This window comes from Aspergillus viridinutans (assembly GCF_018404265.1).
Source record: "Aspergillus viridinutans IFM 47045 DNA, scaffold_1, whole genome shotgun sequence".
Taxonomy (NCBI): domain Eukaryota; kingdom Fungi; phylum Ascomycota; class Eurotiomycetes; order Eurotiales; family Aspergillaceae; genus Aspergillus; species Aspergillus viridinutans.
The window spans coordinates 4,271,191-4,289,194 of record NW_025091217.1 but is presented as its reverse complement, the minus strand read 5'-3'; the positions used below and the strand labels follow the sequence as shown (position 1 = coordinate 4,289,194).

The window sequence follows — 18,004 nt, the reverse complement described above, 5'->3', positions numbered from 1 at the left end:
TAGCCGCTAAGAGCTAATTGAAAGCAAAGAAAACCCATAACACCAGGGAGTATCAAAGACAAACGCCATAACTCACTCCCAAAACACCTGGACGGTGAGCCCAAAAGAGGTGGAAAACAGACGCAATTGAGAACTAAGGGGTAAGACATCAACGGAGAACATGACCAAGGCGATGTGTATCAGCTGCTCATTCCCAGTCTTCGTCGCTGTCGTCGTCCTTGGCCGCAGTCGTTGGGCTCTTCTCCTTCGGGCTGCCAGGCGCACGACTGGTGTTGCCACTGACGAGATCATAGCTGGATTCACTGTCCGGCTGAGACTGTTGGTCGTTTGAGCGCCGGCGTTCGTCAGGCTTGAGCAGCTTATTCTTGTCGACAGTGGGAATCTGGGTTGTATTATTTGTCTTGACCTGAGGAGTAGAGGGAGAGTCGGTGTCGTCGTCGGAGTCGTCGTCCCAAGCAATCTCTTCCTCTTCATCCACATTGGCGCCTGCAATAATTTCTTGTCAAAATTCCGGAAAAAAAGCAAGGTGGGGTGGCCAGCAACAAACCTTTAAGAAGTTCCTTGCGCTTCTGCTCTTCGGTCTCAATCACGAGGCGGAGGAAATAGTACCGAGACCAGAAGGTTGCATAGTCGACCTGCTCAGGAACAAGCTTCTCCATGGCCGATCGAAGCTCGGGGTACTTCTCCAAATCCGCGGCGATGGCCTCTGTCTTGTTGTCTACGTTGAACTCCTCCTTGAACGGGGCCCACTTGTCACTGACAGGGTCCTTGGTGAAGCTCTCCAGGTTGGAATGGATAACATGCAACTGCGCCTCAAATCGGGTCGCATGAATAACTCTTTTGCCCTCGGCATCCTTACTCTCGAAAAGGATTTTGTTTGACGACTCCGCGTCGGGCGGCACAATGCTGACCGCATCCCGCAGCTTTTGACCAATAGTAATACCAAAGCGCAGGATCGCTTCATCCGCAGCTTCCTCGGCCTTCTCAATCTCCTTCAGTCGTCTTGCAGCCTCTGCTTTGAATCGGGAGAGGAAACCCGCGCTTGAGCCCGCGTCGCTGGCACCCTCGTCCTGACTTTCTCCCGCTCGGGACGCAGTAGGCGTCGGCGTCTCATCCTTACTTCTCTCCGACGACGCAGAAGTAAAAGCTGTACTTAGCGACAGGCCTCGCGTGCGTCCAACGATAGTCTCTTTCAAGTCCGAAAGGCCCTTGGCGGCCTCCTCGCTGGCCGCGGCGTACTCTTGCCTGGCTCCTTCATAGTAACTCTCGCCTTGTTTGCGGACATTATCCCACAGCCCACCAATCTTTATTCCCCAGGGGCTCGCGGAAAAGGCGCGGAATGTCTCTTGCAGTTCGGTGTTGAGGTCGACGTTGGATCGGTTGGTTTTGGAGTCGTCTTGTGAGCCTTCTTTCTTCGACGACTCATTGGTGGAGAAGATCTCCTCTTGAATATGATCGTATGCAATATCCATGGCTTTCTTGGCGAGTCAATATCGCAATAAAAGAGGCGATAGCTCTGCTGGAATGAACTGAAAGAGACCGTCCTCGATGACGGTTGCGGAGGAGTTACGGTAGCTGCTTGTTGTTGGTGGATCTGCATGGCGCTTCCGTTCGGGCCTTCGGGGCGTACGACGGACCGAACAATCATGAGATACCCCACTGAGAGTTCCACCTTGGAACACTTGACGATATTGACTACGAAGAGAATCAACAATTGAACAAGATACAGACACCAGACTGATCATGAATGTATGGGTGCATTTCGTAATTCATCACGTTAAGCTATGTACTATGTATCTGTCAAGCTGTAGGGTTCTCCAACACTGTCCTGACTGCCCATCCAGAAACCCGGCACAGGAACACTCTCCATGACACTGGAGGTGAGAAGTTGGCTGCGGGACAGCATACCTCTAGGACGAGGGTCTTCATCTGGATCAGCCTGCCTTTTGAGGCGATCCACTATTTGTGAAGACTCTACCTGTACCACGCTCTGAGCACTGTTCTGAGGGAGTATAACATCGCCTGTACTCGCATAGTCTCCGTGCCGTCTGACAGGCGAGGATTCCGGGATCATCTCCGTCGAATATTTGTCCAGGTCTTGAGTTTGGCTCTGAGTCTGCGTCTGCAAGGAGGGATCAGATAATGCCTGAACCTTTTGAGCGGACGACTTGGTGCACGATGTCTCAGTCATGGTTTGCTGAATGCTGGATTCCTGTGGGAAAAGCTCCGCCAGCTTCTGGGTGCTCAGCGTAGGTATGGGTTCTAGTGGGAATTGAGTGGCAGGCTGTCGTCTTTGATATAAGATTGATGCCTCGGATGACAGATTGGTTTCAGACTGTAAAGGCCCAGGCTCATCTTCCAAGCCAGGATGTGATATAGGTGGAGGGAGGTCTTGGGAGTCACTGAGTGGTGATCTGTCTTCACCCTCGTCATCTTCATCCTCAAATGGCATCGCATTCGGCTCGTCATTCGGCCCAGCCACTATCGGCTCATCATCACTGTAATCCGTTTCGGCGTCCGTTTCATATACTACTGTTCTCTCCGTACTCGGTGGAGGTTTGTCAGAAGCGGATGGTCCCTTTGCTGAATCCGATCGTGTCTCTTCAACATCAAAATTCGTTTCATTATCAACAGTCAGCTCGGACGGCGATTCAAAATCGGGTATCATGGTCGGCGGCAATTGATCTTCAGACATTGACACATGCCTGGCGCTTATATTTGTCTGGATCAAACTAGGCGATTCTTCTTTGATGGTAGAAGTGGGCTTGGTCGAAAAATCAAGGTTGGGAGGTGATCGAGTAGCGTTTCGAAACTGTGATGATGAAATAATCGCAACCCCAGGACTTTCAGGTGACTGCGAGGAAGGTATTTCAGACTTCCATGGTTTTCGTGGTGTCTTCGGGCTTCCTTTCAAGACTTTCTTTTCCGGCGTCGACGTACTGGACAAGACTCCTTTCATATCCTCCTCAGCCTCCAGTTTCCTCTTCTTGCTCGAGCTTAAGGATTCTTGGGCGGTGGCATCCTCAGTGGGCGCAGACTCAAGCCCACGAGGGAGTTTTCCTTCGACTTTCTGGATATTGTTCTTCTTCGGAGTGATATAGGTGTACTCCAGCTTCACTTCATCATCAGGCTCGATCTTCAGGTAACGCCGCACGTAATCCATCTGGGTGAGTGTCTTGTCCTTTTGCTGCTTCTCCGTCTTCTTCTTGCTGCTCTTGACGCTTTCGATACTCTTTCTTCCGGACCGCTTTTCGGCTGAACCGGCTTGGCCTGTACTCCTCCTCAGACCTGATGGATTGCGCGCAGCATTTGATCTTCGTTCGGCGTCCCCGGTACGCCGTGCCCGTATATATGACGTTGGTTGATAACTAGCATCATCATCGGAATTGTCATCTAACTCGATCACCTGGCGACTATTCGGATTATTATCTGGAGCGGCATTATTGATGTAATCGAGATTGTCATCATCATCGGATTCGGCGTTCTGTGTCCTCGGTGTCACAAAGTCAATCTGTGTAAGTGTAGGTTGATCCCTGGAGAGCAAGCTCCCTTTCCAAGGCTTAGACGCTGAGGCCGAGGATATTGGAGTCGCACTGTGCTTTTTTGATGTTGTCGTCCATGTTCGCGTATTAGAGGTGGTGGAAGAACTTGATATAGGAGGCTTGTTCGGCGTTCGAAATTGTTCCTGGGCAGATTCTGCGTTTGTACTTGGCCTGTCACCTTGTCTCATCGCAAATCGAAGAAGCTATATCAGTATTTGAGGAACTAAAAAAAAAGCGAAATAAGACCATAAGTCCGGAGTAGAGTTGCGGCTGTGGATGGGTCATAATGCATAAAGCTTTCTTATCGGGCGGTTCGCGTCGTTTGACGCGTCTGATCCCTATGACATCGATAGTGGTCCGTGCACACATATATCCAGTTCTAGGCAACAACTCGTCTAGGTAATCATAATAATAATTCAGACTATCTGTCAGCTCTACAGTAATAGGGTATCTATTGACAAACCGCCTATACATCATGTACACATAATCATGAACTAATGATCAAAAATCGTACGAGCTCATACTAGCCACTCTGGAATCGCATCCTCATCTTCGGGATCATGCGACAACAATGACCCATTGTCATCAACTCCTGATGTCTCGTCTATTTCCTCTGGCGTGGGAGTTCGCGACTGCGTTTGCGATGCTGCCCGCGACAGTATCTCAACGCTAGCTGATTTGGAGCCGCCTGTTGTTGATGAGTGGACCATGATGGGAGCGTCCGATGAGCCTGCAGGACCAGTCTCCCCAGAGCTCTTAACACTCTCGGCTTCTGCCGCTGGCTCAAGCCCCACAATCTCAGGCGACTCTCCGTGCTGCTGTTGGAGTTGCCGTTGGGATGTGCCGTTCTCATTGCTGTCTGCTTTCTTATTAGGAACGACGATAAGGCTATAACGAGGACGTCTTGATGGCTTGGGAATGTCCCTTGCGGAAGGATTCCCAGAGATTGCTTCTATGTGGCTGGCACTCTCGTCAGATTTGAGTCCACCACGGTGCGCTTCATCTCCCAGGGCTCCATTATTTGTCGATGCTTCATTGTATGTATGTCCTCGAGGCTCTTGTTCGGTTGACCGTTGATAAGTCAAAAATTTTCCTGTGTCGGCCATTTCCTGCTCTGGTTCGGGAATAAATCCGCCACCGGCTTCCTCTGGATCCTCGTAGTCTTCAGAGATCTCACCAGCGCTCTCTTCTCCTTCAATGGCATAGCTTTTGACCCTTTCTGCAATTCGCAGTTTTAGAAGAAAATGCTTCCACAACCGTAACATCTCTCTCGATTTTTCCTCGGACTCAGCTTGTCTTCTCTCGTCTTCAAGGTGATCCAAGACCTCTTCAAGCGCCTCCTGACACTCGCTGGCGACAACAACCCCTTGAAAAACAGCAGTTCCATGTCGGCCTTTGAAATCAAAACCTGTAACTGCGTCTGCGTAATCAATGCCAAGGACCCTGGCTGCATGGGCAGCTTGAGGATGCTTTATGTGAACGCCCCCAGGAGGAACCATACTCGGTACATAGACATCGAGGTTCCCATAAGAGTTTTTAGGTACCTTCCCCTGCACAACAGCCGGCGGCGTGTGTACCTCAGTTTGAAAATATGCATACAGAGGAATCTCCATGCCGCTTTCATTGTCGTGCTCGTCTTCGCTGAAACCAACATCCTTGTTTCTGTTGACTTGAATATGTTTCAATGGTTGTTCGCCGATTTTGATGTCTCGTCCCAAGCGATACCATTTGTCCGCACTGCGGACAACATGAACATCGCTACGGCGGTACACCGGCACCAACACCTGGTCCTTCGATCCCGACTTCCCAAGACTGACTTGACCAATGACGCGTTTGGGGAAAACGACTTCATTCCGTCGAAGCTGTCGCTCAATCGCGTATATCGGGTGATCTTTAAAGTCTTGCACATTTCGCGGCATAGGCTCGGCAGCAGTTTTCGCTGTCAGTTCGCTAATTTCCACCTCGTCTCTGTCCTCCAAAAATGGCTTTTCGTAAAAACGCATCGTCATTGCCCACCATCTCTCTCCATCTTTTGTAGATTCAACACGGAGTTTGCGTGTTTTCGCATTAAATGCTTTTGCATAGCGCCTGGTAACGTCTCTTGCGGACGCATCCTCTTCAAAGCCGACTACATAACTCATGCAGTTTGATGGGTCACTGAAGGGCGGTTCAAACTTAGATGGTTTTGCAATCGTTTTGGTAACCAATGGGTCGACGGGGACCCATTTTTGGACAGCTTCGTTGAATGCTTCAACCCAAAATACCGGGTAAGGCGAGGCTCGAGGGGTGAATCCCGGATCTTTGAGAAGTCAGTAATTAGACAAGCGGGATAGTGGTAGACACGTTACCTGGAATAGAGGTCTTCTGTGGACGTGCTGGGGTGAATTGTGGTCGTCCAAGTCTTCGAGACGTTGACGCCGGTGTCGGTGAGACGCCAGACATCTGTTGATCATCTGCTGACGTGTCATGGTCATCGGACGATATAACAATATACTGTGAACCTGGTTTGTTCGGCGTCATGTTCTTCGTTGTCCCAGAAAAGGGCAAGGGCTGGAGTGAGCAGACCAGCCTCGCTTCCACAGCTGCGGAGCGTAGAAGAGCACAGAACAACTGAGTACCAAAGTCACGAGAGCCCTGCATCGTCCTAGCCTGCTTGCAAAAGTCTTCTTTTGACAACAAGACTTCTGCATCGGACATAATAGACTCCTACAGTGATGTGAGGAGCGGTGGCTACACTGCGTGGAGCTTCGAACACATACCACTTTTTGCTTCAACTTTTCAGGGTCATCTACCCAATGGGCTCCCTTCAAGCCCGGTCTATTCACTCTAAACCTCCTGCTAAAAGCATCACTGGCTTGATTCAGCCCATCAACAAAGGTCGTAGACCGGCTGTACTGTGGTTTGTCCTCTGCTGGATTTAACATGGCTATCACTTGCTTGGGTAACATCCTCTTGAGAAAGCTCTAAATTGGATGTTAAAATCGAGCGGACCGAGGAGAGGATACCATTCATGCTAGGCGTTTGGTTGCGTACCTGTAGTTCATCGTCATTGCACCATAGATTCCGTATTTGAACATGGCGCAGGAGACAGAGCACATGAACTTTGTGTATATCTAATCGGAGCCTTTTCTCGGCAGCGGTGAGTGGCTTTTGCCTTGAGATTACTTTCCGCCTCTTTCCTTCATGATTGTCGAGAGTGATCTGAAGTGGTTCATTATCGCCCCCTGTCACTGGAGCTATCTGAGTCGACCGAGCTGGGACTTGCTGAAGGTCAACTTCTTCCCACTCCATATCGGAGTCTTCTGACGTGGGCTCGTCATAGACGGTCTGTACCTGCCAGCTGGCTTGGCCTTGATCTTCCATTGGCAGTGGTACTTGGGGTACAGAAACAATATCAGAAGTTGTAGCTCTCTGAGCTCCAACCTTTCGTTTCTTGTTAGGATGGTCCGCTTCGGAGACATCTGGACTTCGCAGTTCTGCTTCAGCGAGCATTTCCCGGTAGACTTCAGGTATTTCATCTTCTTCCTCGCGCCCCTCGGGTCGACCGCGAGAGATTCGGCCCCTCGCCGAGCGGCCAGGAAGTGCACGGCGCATGATGCCGGAATTCTTTGAGCGGCAGCATGAAGCAATATCTATATCTGGCCTCACAGATCTATAAGCGCCGCCAGAGTCACATATATCGTGTTACTGCGCTTCTTGGGCGACGAAATTTGTTCGACCCATTTACCTAGCATCACCTCTCTGTGACCAAAATTGAAAGCATATATAGGTTTTTGCTAGAGCAAGTTCCATGGCAGAGTCAGATGCAGGAGCCCAGAACAGCAATATGCGTCATATCGGAAGATTGTTGATCCATCCCGAATACTTGGATGTCCAAATTGGGCAATATTTGCTCGCAATCTCCCAAATACCTATCCCGAGTTTTGTAATCACGGTGCTTAATAGAGAATGTCGGAGGTTAGATTCCTTTGATAAGTCAGAAAGGCTTTCCCGGTTGCGAAACTTCAATCGCGATTATGTAAATGCTACGTAGTGGAAAGCAACAGAAAGACGTATGGAATTTGCGTAAAAGACCGTCCGCGATATACAGGTACCTGTTGATCATGGATGATCTCGGCACCATGAGTCCCAGCCGAAGGGCAACCGTACAGAGTCATATCGTCTTGTAGGCCAGGCTCTCAGAGCTTACTACCTACTATGTAGCTGTTCTCGGAGGAAAGCGAGCTCTGAGTTCAGGATTGCGTCACTGAAACTGTCGTGCCACATCGCTTCGTTTGTCGAGAAATCCAGCCTCTCGCTATTTTATGTTGCTTTGAAATCTTTCATTCCGAGCTCATGGCAGTAAGGTGTCTACTCTGCACCTGTCGTGGCCATACCACTAAGCAACTCACTTTCTCTAGACTGAAGCATTAATCAGCCGCCATGCTTACAAGAAACTGGAGACTCAAGGAGCCATTACCTTGGGTTAGCTCGAAGCTATTCTGCGCAAAACGTCGCTCCCTGACACAAGTTGTCAATGTGCAGAACGTACCTACTGTAAGCGGCGCCTTGTGCTGAAGTCAAATCGAATCGTTTGAATGATGTGAGCGCTAAAGCTCATGAAAGGAAGATGACAAGCCCTTTGACGTCCCTATACCAGAAGACAGCTTCGAGACGTATCATTTTGACCATCCCCCATACACAGTAGGAACCACAAAAAGGCAGCTCAAGAAGATGTACCAAGACATGCTTACGATAAGGTGAAATATGCCTTTAGGACTATTGATGCTCTGTAGTTGACCTATTCACAGACGAATGGAAATCGCTGCTGACACTCTTTACAAGCAAAAGAAGATTCGAGGATTTTGTCATTTGTCAACTGGCCAAGAGGCAGTCGCTGTTGGCATTGAATATGGCATCAGCAAAGAGGACAAATTAATCACTGCATACCGCTCTCATGGATTCACATTTATGCGAGGGGGGAGTATCAAGTCAATTATTGGCGAACTACTTGGACGGCAGGATGGCATATCCCACGGCAAAGGAGGCTCTATGCACATGTTCTGTGAGGGCTTCTTTGGGGGTAATGGCATCGTGGGAGCTCATGTACCAGTCGGCGCTGGAATAGCCTTTGCTCAGCAGTACAATGACAGGGATAATGTCACGATTGATGTGTATGGTGACGGAGCAGCAAACCAAGGTCAAGTCCACGAGGCTTTCAACATGGCGAAATTGTGGAACCTGCCTGTTTTGTTCGGGTGCGAGAGTCAGTTCTTCTAGACACCTGGTGCCTAAGTCACCGTGCCCGACCCGTCTTCTGCTAACAGGTATCTAGATAATAAGTACGGCATGGGAACCTCTGCTGAAAGAGCGTCTGCAATGACTGATTATTATAAACGTGGTCTATACATCCCTGGGTTAAGAGTGAACGGTATGGACGCCCTGGCAGTAATGGCGGCGGTAAAACACGGCAGAGAGTTCATTCGAGCTGGAAATGGGCCCTTGGTCTATGAGTATGTGACATATCGGTACGCCGGGCACTCAATGAGTGATCCTGGAGTCGCATACCGGACTCGCAAAGAGTTAAAGGCGGAGCGTGCGAATGACCCAGTTTCAAACTTTCGGGGGAAGCTGATAGATTGGGGCGTCATCACGGAGGACGAAGCAAAAACAATCGATAAAATGGTGAGAGAAAAGGTAAATCAAGAGGTGACAGAAGCTGAGAAGATGCCGGAACCTGAGCCGAGACTGGATGTTTTGTTTCAAGATATTTACGTCCGTGGGAGTGAGCCTGACCAGTATCGAGGACGTACCGTGGACGAGACGCACTATTAGGTTAGATGCATGCGAATCAGAAGTTGTCACTCACCTTGGAAAGCGAGCGACCCAAGGATGCTGTTGCTGATATCGAAATCACCGCGTAAAGTCAAATCTGCTCTGGAGACGTAATGGATGCTTCTTCAGACGTCACCATGATCTGTGTTGCGGTCCATTCTGACCTTTTAAATTGCGGTCCAAATGCATATCAACCTCAAAACACCTTCACCCTCTTTCAGGAGAATCACAGTCCAAATAGCCATATCTGAGACTCATGTCGTTCAACTACCCAGCTCTCGCGACTCCGGCACGGTGCACTGCCGACTTCTCTCTGATTCCAGTCGGTGTAGTCTAGGCCACATACTCGTCCCGCTCCTCAGCTAATCCTCCACTATAGATTGGAACTCAGAACGCTTCTTTCTCTCAGCAGATCGCGGATATCCAGCGGTTGTTGATGGAGGCCAGTCAGCAGACAGGTCTCAAGTACCAGATGAATCCCACGGGAACAACAATTGGTAGGTATCGGTTTTGTTTCAGCTTGTGAACTCGCAGCGACTAAAAACCTAATACGCAGAGGGGTCGTGGGATCAAGTCGTTCAGGTGATTGGTTTCGCCCACACGTTGATTCACCAGGAAGGCGTCCCCAGGATTCAGACGGATATTCGTATCTCGACCAGGTACGTTTATTCGCATTTCGCGTCGAATACACGGACTAGAAAGGCTCATTGTTTTGTAGGACGGACAAGGTTCAGCCGATGGAAGGTAATCTTGTATCTGTGCAGAGAATCCTGTCAGCTTGATTCATGGAAACGCGTTGGAGGGTGGATGGATAGTCGACAAGCCTTGGTAGCGTACCACAGTACTGAACTGGAATCTTCCTTCAATAGTAGGCATCTTAGCTTTTGCAGAAGTGAGTCAAATGGCAGTTGATGAACGCGTTTTATCCATCATAGAACACGTATACGACCTTAGTTGCAGGTACCCGTCAGCTGTTGACTGTAGATCTGGTGCCTCCTCAGTAATGAGCTGAAGCTGAGACCGATGGCACTTTGCCCTTTGGAGCCATCCAACGTCTAGAGCAGGTTAAGGTAATAGGAAACATATCGGAGGTTTGTTGAGGACGGATCTCCTGGCATTCATTTAGTACTAAATAGGATCAGATAGTCTCACACAGTCAATTAGTGATGAGAATGCTGAACAATGGGCTGATTCGTTGGGTTTGCCCTTCTTTCAGAACTCAATACCCAGGGTAGTACTGTTCCCAGTAAACTCCAAGCGTCCAGGTAGCAGATGGAATCCTGAATGGTCTACTCCGTGCGGAAAATCAACAACAGCGTCATGACGCCATGGCTACCCTTCAGTGTTTAGGAACATCCCTTGTCTTGTGGCCTACAGGGTCTTGCAAGCTAATCACTGGCAGCTGTCTGAGTATTTCCAATGACCTGAGCTGGCTCCTTTCCTTCGCAACTCTTTTATAGCTATTAGATCTAATACTGTCGACTGATAGAACCCAGCCAGTGTCCCTAACAACTCTCTCTAAGTTCCCATACGACGTCCACTTAGTGAAAGCATGTCGGATCTCTAGATTTGCTTCAATTACCGCGTTTCAGTCACAACAATAATCTTTATTGGTTGGATACATTTGGTATCCAGACTCGTCCAGCAGTGTTACGAATCGGGTCCACGGTGGGACTTGGCTTTTCCTGTTTTAGACTTCGAAGTTCTGCTCCAGTGCTTCATCGGCGATGGAGGGCCAAGCGAGAGGCTAGGGTTCTGTGTTTGAGAGTCTATGTACCTGGTATGGTCTTCCCTTCTAAAAGTGGTACAAGCCAAGGCTGTGAGTATGATATAGCACAGTTGCATTCAAACTGAGAAGATGCCTGATAACTCAATTGCACCTGGGATATATTGTTTAAAGAAGAATGGATGGAAGTGGTTAATAGTCAGATAATCACTGGGAAGCTAAGAACAGTTTACATGAAACGGTTTGTTCTATCCTGCTTCTACACAAATCTAGACACATGGCTGTGTGCTCCGACTGACCCTGTAAGAGTTACCAGTTTGCGCCACTGGAGGTTTCTAATTGCGGGAATACCAAAAAAGATTATTAGGTATCAATGAAATACCATGGGGTGCAAGTTATGATTTCTAAGTCTTGCCGCACGGGATCATTGACGACCCTTTTTTTTCTTCAGCAGTGGTCTTCGCTCTACGTAGAGGGCAAATGTCCTGCATGCGATCAGACTAGCGATCTCGAGAGACATAGAACTTTCACTCGGAGAATTGTTGTTGTTAGGATGATCTGGGACGGCAGAAGAATTGAGTGCTCGATGTTATGGACCAATGTAAAGTGAAAAAGCCGTTGAGGTGACCTGACTTGGGTCAATCGAAACAATGTTAAGGCAGCAAGATCTTGAGCATATCAACTTTAGCCCATCAAGGACGAGGAAAGAGCGAGATTGACGATTGCACTGATGCCCAGGTAAAGTTCAGCGGAGGCAGAGGCTAGACGGGGGTCTCCTGGGAAATCTCAAACCCGAACCGTGTGTAAGTAGCTGGTGCTAGCCATCTACGTACTTGAGACTAGTCCGATTTCTCAGAAATAATCATTCGCACATCCACAGTAAATCAAGTACTGCCACGAAGTGTGCAGCGAGGTGTCTCGTCCATCACAGGAGAGATCCATTCTCGTTCCCACTTCCTTTTCCCAGCCACCGTCCTTATCCCAGTACGGTAGCCTTGCAATTTGCAGTGGTCTCCCCGAGTAACCTGTCATTGTTGACTACTGAGGCTAGGATTATAGTATGACCACCTGGCCAGTGGCCAGTGGCCGGTGGATTACATCAATAAGCCAGTCTTCTGATCAACGGACAGGGTTGCCGTTTCGGCGCGACGGCGACGAGAATACCAGTAGCAACCGAAGAGGACAAAAATACGTGATTTCATTCCTTGCTATCAAGAAACACCATTGGGCTGACTCATTTTCAACGGTACATCCTTCGAAGTTTGAAGGCCATCACTATCYGAATCTGGATATGCCTAATAATGCTTGTGTCCCACCAGATAAAACTGTCTGCGTACTTTCCTTGTCGACCATAGTAGATAGTACAGTCCATACTCCATACACAAGTTTGCATGAACTTTGTGGGTCTGACAAAGGAGCCACTGAGCCAGGCCGTCTCGTGGATGCAAGCCAATGAAAGGAAACTAAGATGCAGCTGCCTGTTTTCGCCATCTCTTGAAAAAGAGGCAAATGAGGTACTTCTTACTCCGTACTGCTGCAAGACTGGCCATAAATAACACTCTGAGCAAACCTTCAGAAACAGGCCAACGATAACAATACAATTACTACCCACTGCCCCAAACTATCACGGCCCAGTCACAGTACGATCGGAGATAAACGCCCATTTGACGGAATATGTCAGTACTGGTCACGACTCGGCGAACAAAAACTCCGTGGCATTTCCACCGCTCATCAACTCCATCTTTGTGGCGTAGGTTCATCATTCAATCTGCTCCTAGAAGGGGATCATAGAGTGAGCATCACCAGTGGCATGCTTGTCAAGCGAAGCAGCTTTCTGACTTGATTTTTCTAAGGATATGCAATGCTTTGCGGATGCCGTCACTGTAGTGTGAAACTCATGTCATTAATTTCAGGCCTCGGGGATCGTGTAACTCTTAGTATGAATAATATCCCTTACCAGGCTAATACTCCTCCCCATTGGTGTCGAACGAGGATTTTGGACAGAGAATGGAGAAGATACAGATAAAAGTGCACTTACCTACGGGGGCGATGCGGCGATCAGAAGTACTTACGGAGTACTTTCGAGTCCCTTTCCTGGATCCTGGGTTCTGAACTAACTTGTTATGATGAGGATGGTTGCCTTTCCCCTCTGATATAAGTTTCTCGTAATAAGAAAAACATGCGAATACTTCAGAGAACGTCTTTCGCTTCTGCATCTCCTCATAATGCTAGAGTACGAAGTATGAAAAATGAATAATAAATAGCTTGACTGTCCTACACCGCAGTCCGTACTTAACAAATAATAATCGACAAGGTACTCGGTTCCACAAATTGGCCTTCGCTACCACCGAAAACGAACAGTCCCAGAGTTCTGTTCGGTTGGGTAACGAGAATTTGGAATCATGTCGTTCGCCTAGAGCGGCAAGCAGAGCAGCCTGTCGGCGTCGAATCAAGATGGAATGGTGGGACGGGCGATGTTCCCTAGGTACAGTACGGAGTAGGTTAATTCCCGTCTTGTCCCGCCGATGCTGGAAGGTTGGAGTGGGTCAGGGGATCCGACAGACTGGATAGTTCAGCGGTAAACTCCGTTCACGGACAAACAGTAAAACACTCAGTGTCAGGTGTCCTGTGGTATCCTGCAATAATCGAACGGTATGGTAAAAGCAATCTGCACTGTGTCAAGAAGGTAATCAGATTAAATGTGATGCAGCTACTTTTGGGAGTAAACCTGCTAACGCTGACACAGCGTGGATTACACAGAAACGAGACACCATGCAGAAAGGGATGCATTGGAATTCAGCCCACTCGGATAATAGGAGAATGACCCATGGATGCGAAATTCCAGCACAATGGCACCAGCAGCCATTGGATCACAGTCTTAGTTGACGATCATCTTCCGTTTATGCTACAAATTGCAGCTAACTTACGGTCTTACCTCTTACCTTAGCTTTGCTGATCTTGGTATTATTATTATTCTTAGTTACTTCGTACTCTGTACAGCGGGAATTCGCCGGGGGTAGAAGCTGGATCCATTAGTGGTATTTGATTTTTCTTCACTAGAGAGGTACTTGCTTCACTAATAACTAATAATAAAAAATAGTGGTTTGAGTCTTTACTCGAGTATTAACAACCGGCGCAAAGGGCTTTTCAGCGTCCAGCGCTTACGTGGAATGACAATTACTATGAGGGAAATCCCCACCAGCTGCTGGACCTAATTTGGCCCCTTTCTCACGCCGTAGGGAGTTTGTGTGGGATGTTCTTGGGACGTATCGGCCCTGTTGATTCTGATATCAATAATGTGGTTGATAGGACATACTTGGCAGCTCTTGAGTAATTCTCAACTTGCTTGAAATGATATTGTTCTTTACAGCCAGAAAGTTAATTTGATACTCCGTACTAATATTTTTCTATCGATAGTAACATTGACTGATTGTGATCTTAGCCTTACCTACTACTAAGATACGTATGTACCTGTGGTCCTCTTTCTTCTTGTTTGGTTATCCTATCGATTGTCTTCCCGAATCCCGGACTGCTGGGACGTCCGTGCTTTTTGGCATCACCCAGTCTCTGATTTCCAATTCCAGAGCGGAGGAACCAGGACTATGGCTCTGATAACATCCGTAGTAGTACCCATTCGGAAGGCTGACAAATTCTCGTCGTATAGACTGGCGAGTTCTTGTATTCTTGTAGTACCTATCTACAGGTTCAGATTACTCCAATTCCACTCTTTGAAGCCTCATCCTTTCAATATTAGAAGTCAAGAAAGCACTACTGATGAATCTGCAACTAAAGACCAGATTGTTCGATTATCGTTGCAACACAGATCGTTCCCCATGAAGTCTACGGCCGAAATACTACGCTCTCCAAAGTACTAACCAATCCTTGGAAATACTCCATGTCTAATAACAGTTCCCTGGGAAGAGTGGTCTCTTATCTCCATCTGAGATCGTGATGAAATTACTGAGGACTGCTTGCTGTACAAAAACCGCCCACTGGCACCATCTGAAGTCAGGACTGATATGGTATGAAGAATCATTGATTATCAGAACAATGACTGTGAAGGAAGTGGCGGATTTCACTATATTTAATCCTCCGCAAGCCCAAGGAGATAGCCCCGCTAGTCAGTAATCTTGTTACAGTCCGTAATAGTCTAAACTAGAGGTTTATGTGCAGCAAAATTAATTATCAGATTTACAGTCACTCCGGTGGCAAGAAAATCAGTTTCTCAATGAACTTTGTACGGCAAATTATGTTCAGGAAATCTTACACACAAGTGACGAAGGCTTGAAATTAAAGCCTGTGGCTGCAAAGCAGCGCTTTATTCATAAGGGTAGTTTGTTACCAGTCCACTCTCCTCCATCCCCATCCTTTTTCCAGTACTACCTACCTACCTAATTACAAACCTAACCCAGCCTGTCGGGTTCAGGCCTTCAGAGCATCGGGGAATCAGGGCGGAGGGAAACTGAGGTAGCATTAGGTCCAGTTATTTCCACCTGATGCTAATTTGCAACCGTCATCGCCTGTTTCTCTATCCGTTCGATAACTATTACTACTTATTTTCTGAATTTCTTCCCTTTTCCCAGTTCCCACTTCTTCCCCCGTCTAGCTTGTTATCCACTGGCTGAACTCTGAACTGGCCCGCTAGCACAACAGCACACTTGACGGCACCTTAGCAAGCTAGACCTTAAAATAATATTGATCCTCAAGATCAGATGGAAAAAAGGAGCATATCCAGTCTCAAGTGACACATTGGCTCCTACTTCGGTTGTTGGATATCACCCCACTGGAACATATCTGGTCGTCGTCAACACAAATTCGACGATAACTGCAGCTGCCCCGTATCGACGACGACATTGTCATAAAGAAAAACGAAGATAGACCGACCGGAGGAACGACGGTAGAAAACAGAAAAGGATCAAGACGGTTATCAAATTGTCTGCTTCACAGTTTACAACTTTACATATTTTTCTTTACCTCCCCCCACACGAGAACCGGTCCCGAGATTCCCAGAATAATGTTTAGACCCATTGGAACCGTGGGCGCGGATTCCCTTGTAAGCATTTTCCTTTTGTGTCCTCGTGGCATCTGTTATTACCACCCATGCCTTGGCCGTCGCTTGCTTGCCCTACTGCTCGGCTGTCCTCTGCAGCGTGTTCTCTTTCAGCAAAACCAATATATTCCATGGGATGCTAACAAACAATGTGCCAGGAGTCGAACCGTCAGTAGTAAGTAGTTGCTTGTTTCTTACCGTCTTTGTGGAAACTGCAGCTGGCATCGATCCGGATGGAAAGGAGTATAGAAAGAAAAGACGATTAAATCGCTTGTGCTACGCTGACACTGAATTCTGCTGTAGTGACACGCAGTCGTTGACTGCGAGTGTAACTGACTATCCCACGGAGAATGGAAGACGATACCACAAATACCATGAGGGCTGTATGTTTTCAGTCCCGGTCTCTTTTCACTGCGTTGTCTGATGTAAATCTAGCATACGTTTACCCGAACGATGAGCAGGAATTGGATCGGTTAGACATGCAGCACCATATGGTCAAACTGGTCAACGATGGACGACTGTTCTTCGCTCCCATACATAGCCCTAAACGAATCCTCGATATCGGTACTGGATCTGGCATATGGCCCATAGAAATGGGTGCGTCTTCCTCCTGTCACACCGTCGCTTACTCCCAGGCAGTTTCTTACTTTTCCATCGCTCCTGTAGCATCCATCTTCCCTGAGGCCGAAATCACAGGTACTGATCTGTCACCTGTTCAACCGACCGAGGTTCCCAATAACGTTCACTTTCTCGTTGACGATGCCACCGAAGAAGACTGGCTATGGGACGCAGACCACTTTGACTTGATTCACACAGCCCATATGATTGGTTCGTTCCCATCGTTCAAGGATGTCTTGCGCAAGGCATTCAAGCATCTCAAACCTGGCGGTTATATGGAGTGCCACGAGTTCGACCCTAAGCTTAAATGTGACGATGGTACCATGCCTCCCGAGAATCCTGATGGCTTTTGTGAATATGCTTTGCATGATTGGGTCGATCTCAATGTGCGCTCAAGCCAGGTTACAGATCCCCCAAGACAATTTCGCATCGCTCATCGTATTGCGCGCTGGATGAAAGAAGTCGGCTTCGTCGACGTTCAGGAACGCATCTCCAAAGTTCCGACCAATCCATGGCCTGAGGATCCGCACCTGCGTACAATCGGCACTTGGAATGAGACAAATTGGCTAGAGGCTCTGTCCGGATGGTCCTACAAACCCCTTCTTGCACTGGGGTGGTCGAAGCCGGAGATCGAAGTTTTTCTGGTTGATGTGCGAAAAAGCATTCAGAATCGTGACGTCCATAGTTACCTGGACTTCTATGTCGTAACGGGGAGGAAGCCGCGCCCTGGCGAGCAAGCCTCCTGAAAGCCTTGTCATCACTTCCACTGTCCTTTTCCCTTCCCGCTGCTATCTTTTGGGGCGTCTCCACGAAGCACTTTTTGGCTGCATTGCATAAGATACCACCAGCTTCACAGTATTCCATGCATTACAGGAAGGCGTGCAGGGGTTCTGCTTCTTGATCTCATATTTTGGTTATATAATCCTTAGATGTCTGGAATGGAATCACATTGAACAATATTGTAGTCTGCCTGGAGTGAGTACTATTGTCTATGTAGAATCGTCATCAGTCCCAACTGCTTTACTTCGCTTGGGAGATTTGACAATATGTTTTGAATCCAACCACTGGCTTGACGGGAGTAACATGGCCGTCTGTCATCGTCTTTTAGTGCCAGCTTATGTCAATAGGATGCCTATGACGTGCTTCAGTCACTTAGCCCAGACCTGAAGCCCAAAGCGACTGTGGTTGGGGCCGCCGCTTAGTCATCCTCTCGGAACTCGAACATCAAACTCTCCGCAAGCTTCATTTCATGCT

At 48.1% G+C, this 18,004-nt stretch overlaps 4 protein-coding genes across 4 annotated transcripts; 3 read left to right on the top strand and 1 right to left on the bottom strand.

The window, feature by feature from the left end:
- Positions 1–187: 187 nt before the first annotated feature.
- On the bottom strand, positions 188–7,136 carry Aspvir_001213 (uncharacterized protein; the record flags this gene model as incomplete). Its single annotated transcript, XM_043266341.1, has 8 exons — positions 188–486; positions 548–1,474; positions 1,531–1,695; positions 1,909–3,745; positions 4,067–5,841; positions 5,891–6,248; positions 6,302–6,505; positions 6,576–7,136. 8 exons carry the CDS (start codon positions 7,134–7,136, stop codon positions 188–190), a joined length of 6,126 nt encoding a protein of 2,041 aa, XP_043122276.1.
- An 828-nt stretch (positions 7,137–7,964) lies between these two features.
- Positions 7,965–9,356, top strand: Aspvir_001212 (putative pyruvate dehydrogenase E1 component alpha subunit; the record flags this gene model as incomplete). Its single annotated transcript, XM_043266340.1, has 4 exons — positions 7,965–8,078; positions 8,148–8,281; positions 8,333–8,787; positions 8,857–9,356. 4 exons carry the CDS (start codon positions 7,965–7,967, stop codon positions 9,354–9,356), a joined length of 1,203 nt encoding a protein of 400 aa, XP_043122275.1.
- A 256-nt stretch (positions 9,357–9,612) lies between these two features.
- Aspvir_001211 (thiamine-binding protein) lies at positions 9,613–10,138 on the top strand (the record flags this gene model as incomplete). Its single annotated transcript, XM_043266339.1, has 4 exons — positions 9,613–9,678; positions 9,736–9,853; positions 9,913–10,015; positions 10,075–10,138. 4 exons carry the CDS (start codon positions 9,613–9,615, stop codon positions 10,136–10,138), a joined length of 351 nt encoding a protein of 116 aa, XP_043122274.1.
- A 6,143-nt stretch (positions 10,139–16,281) lies between these two features.
- On the top strand, positions 16,282–17,496 carry Aspvir_001210 (class I SAM-dependent methyltransferase; the record flags this gene model as incomplete). Its single annotated transcript, XM_043266338.1, has 3 exons — positions 16,282–16,307; positions 16,436–16,515; positions 16,568–17,496. The coding sequence occupies 3 exons, from the start codon at positions 16,282–16,284 to the stop codon at positions 17,494–17,496; spliced, it is 1,035 nt and encodes a 344-aa protein (XP_043122273.1).
- Positions 17,497–18,004: the final 508 nt, after the last annotated feature.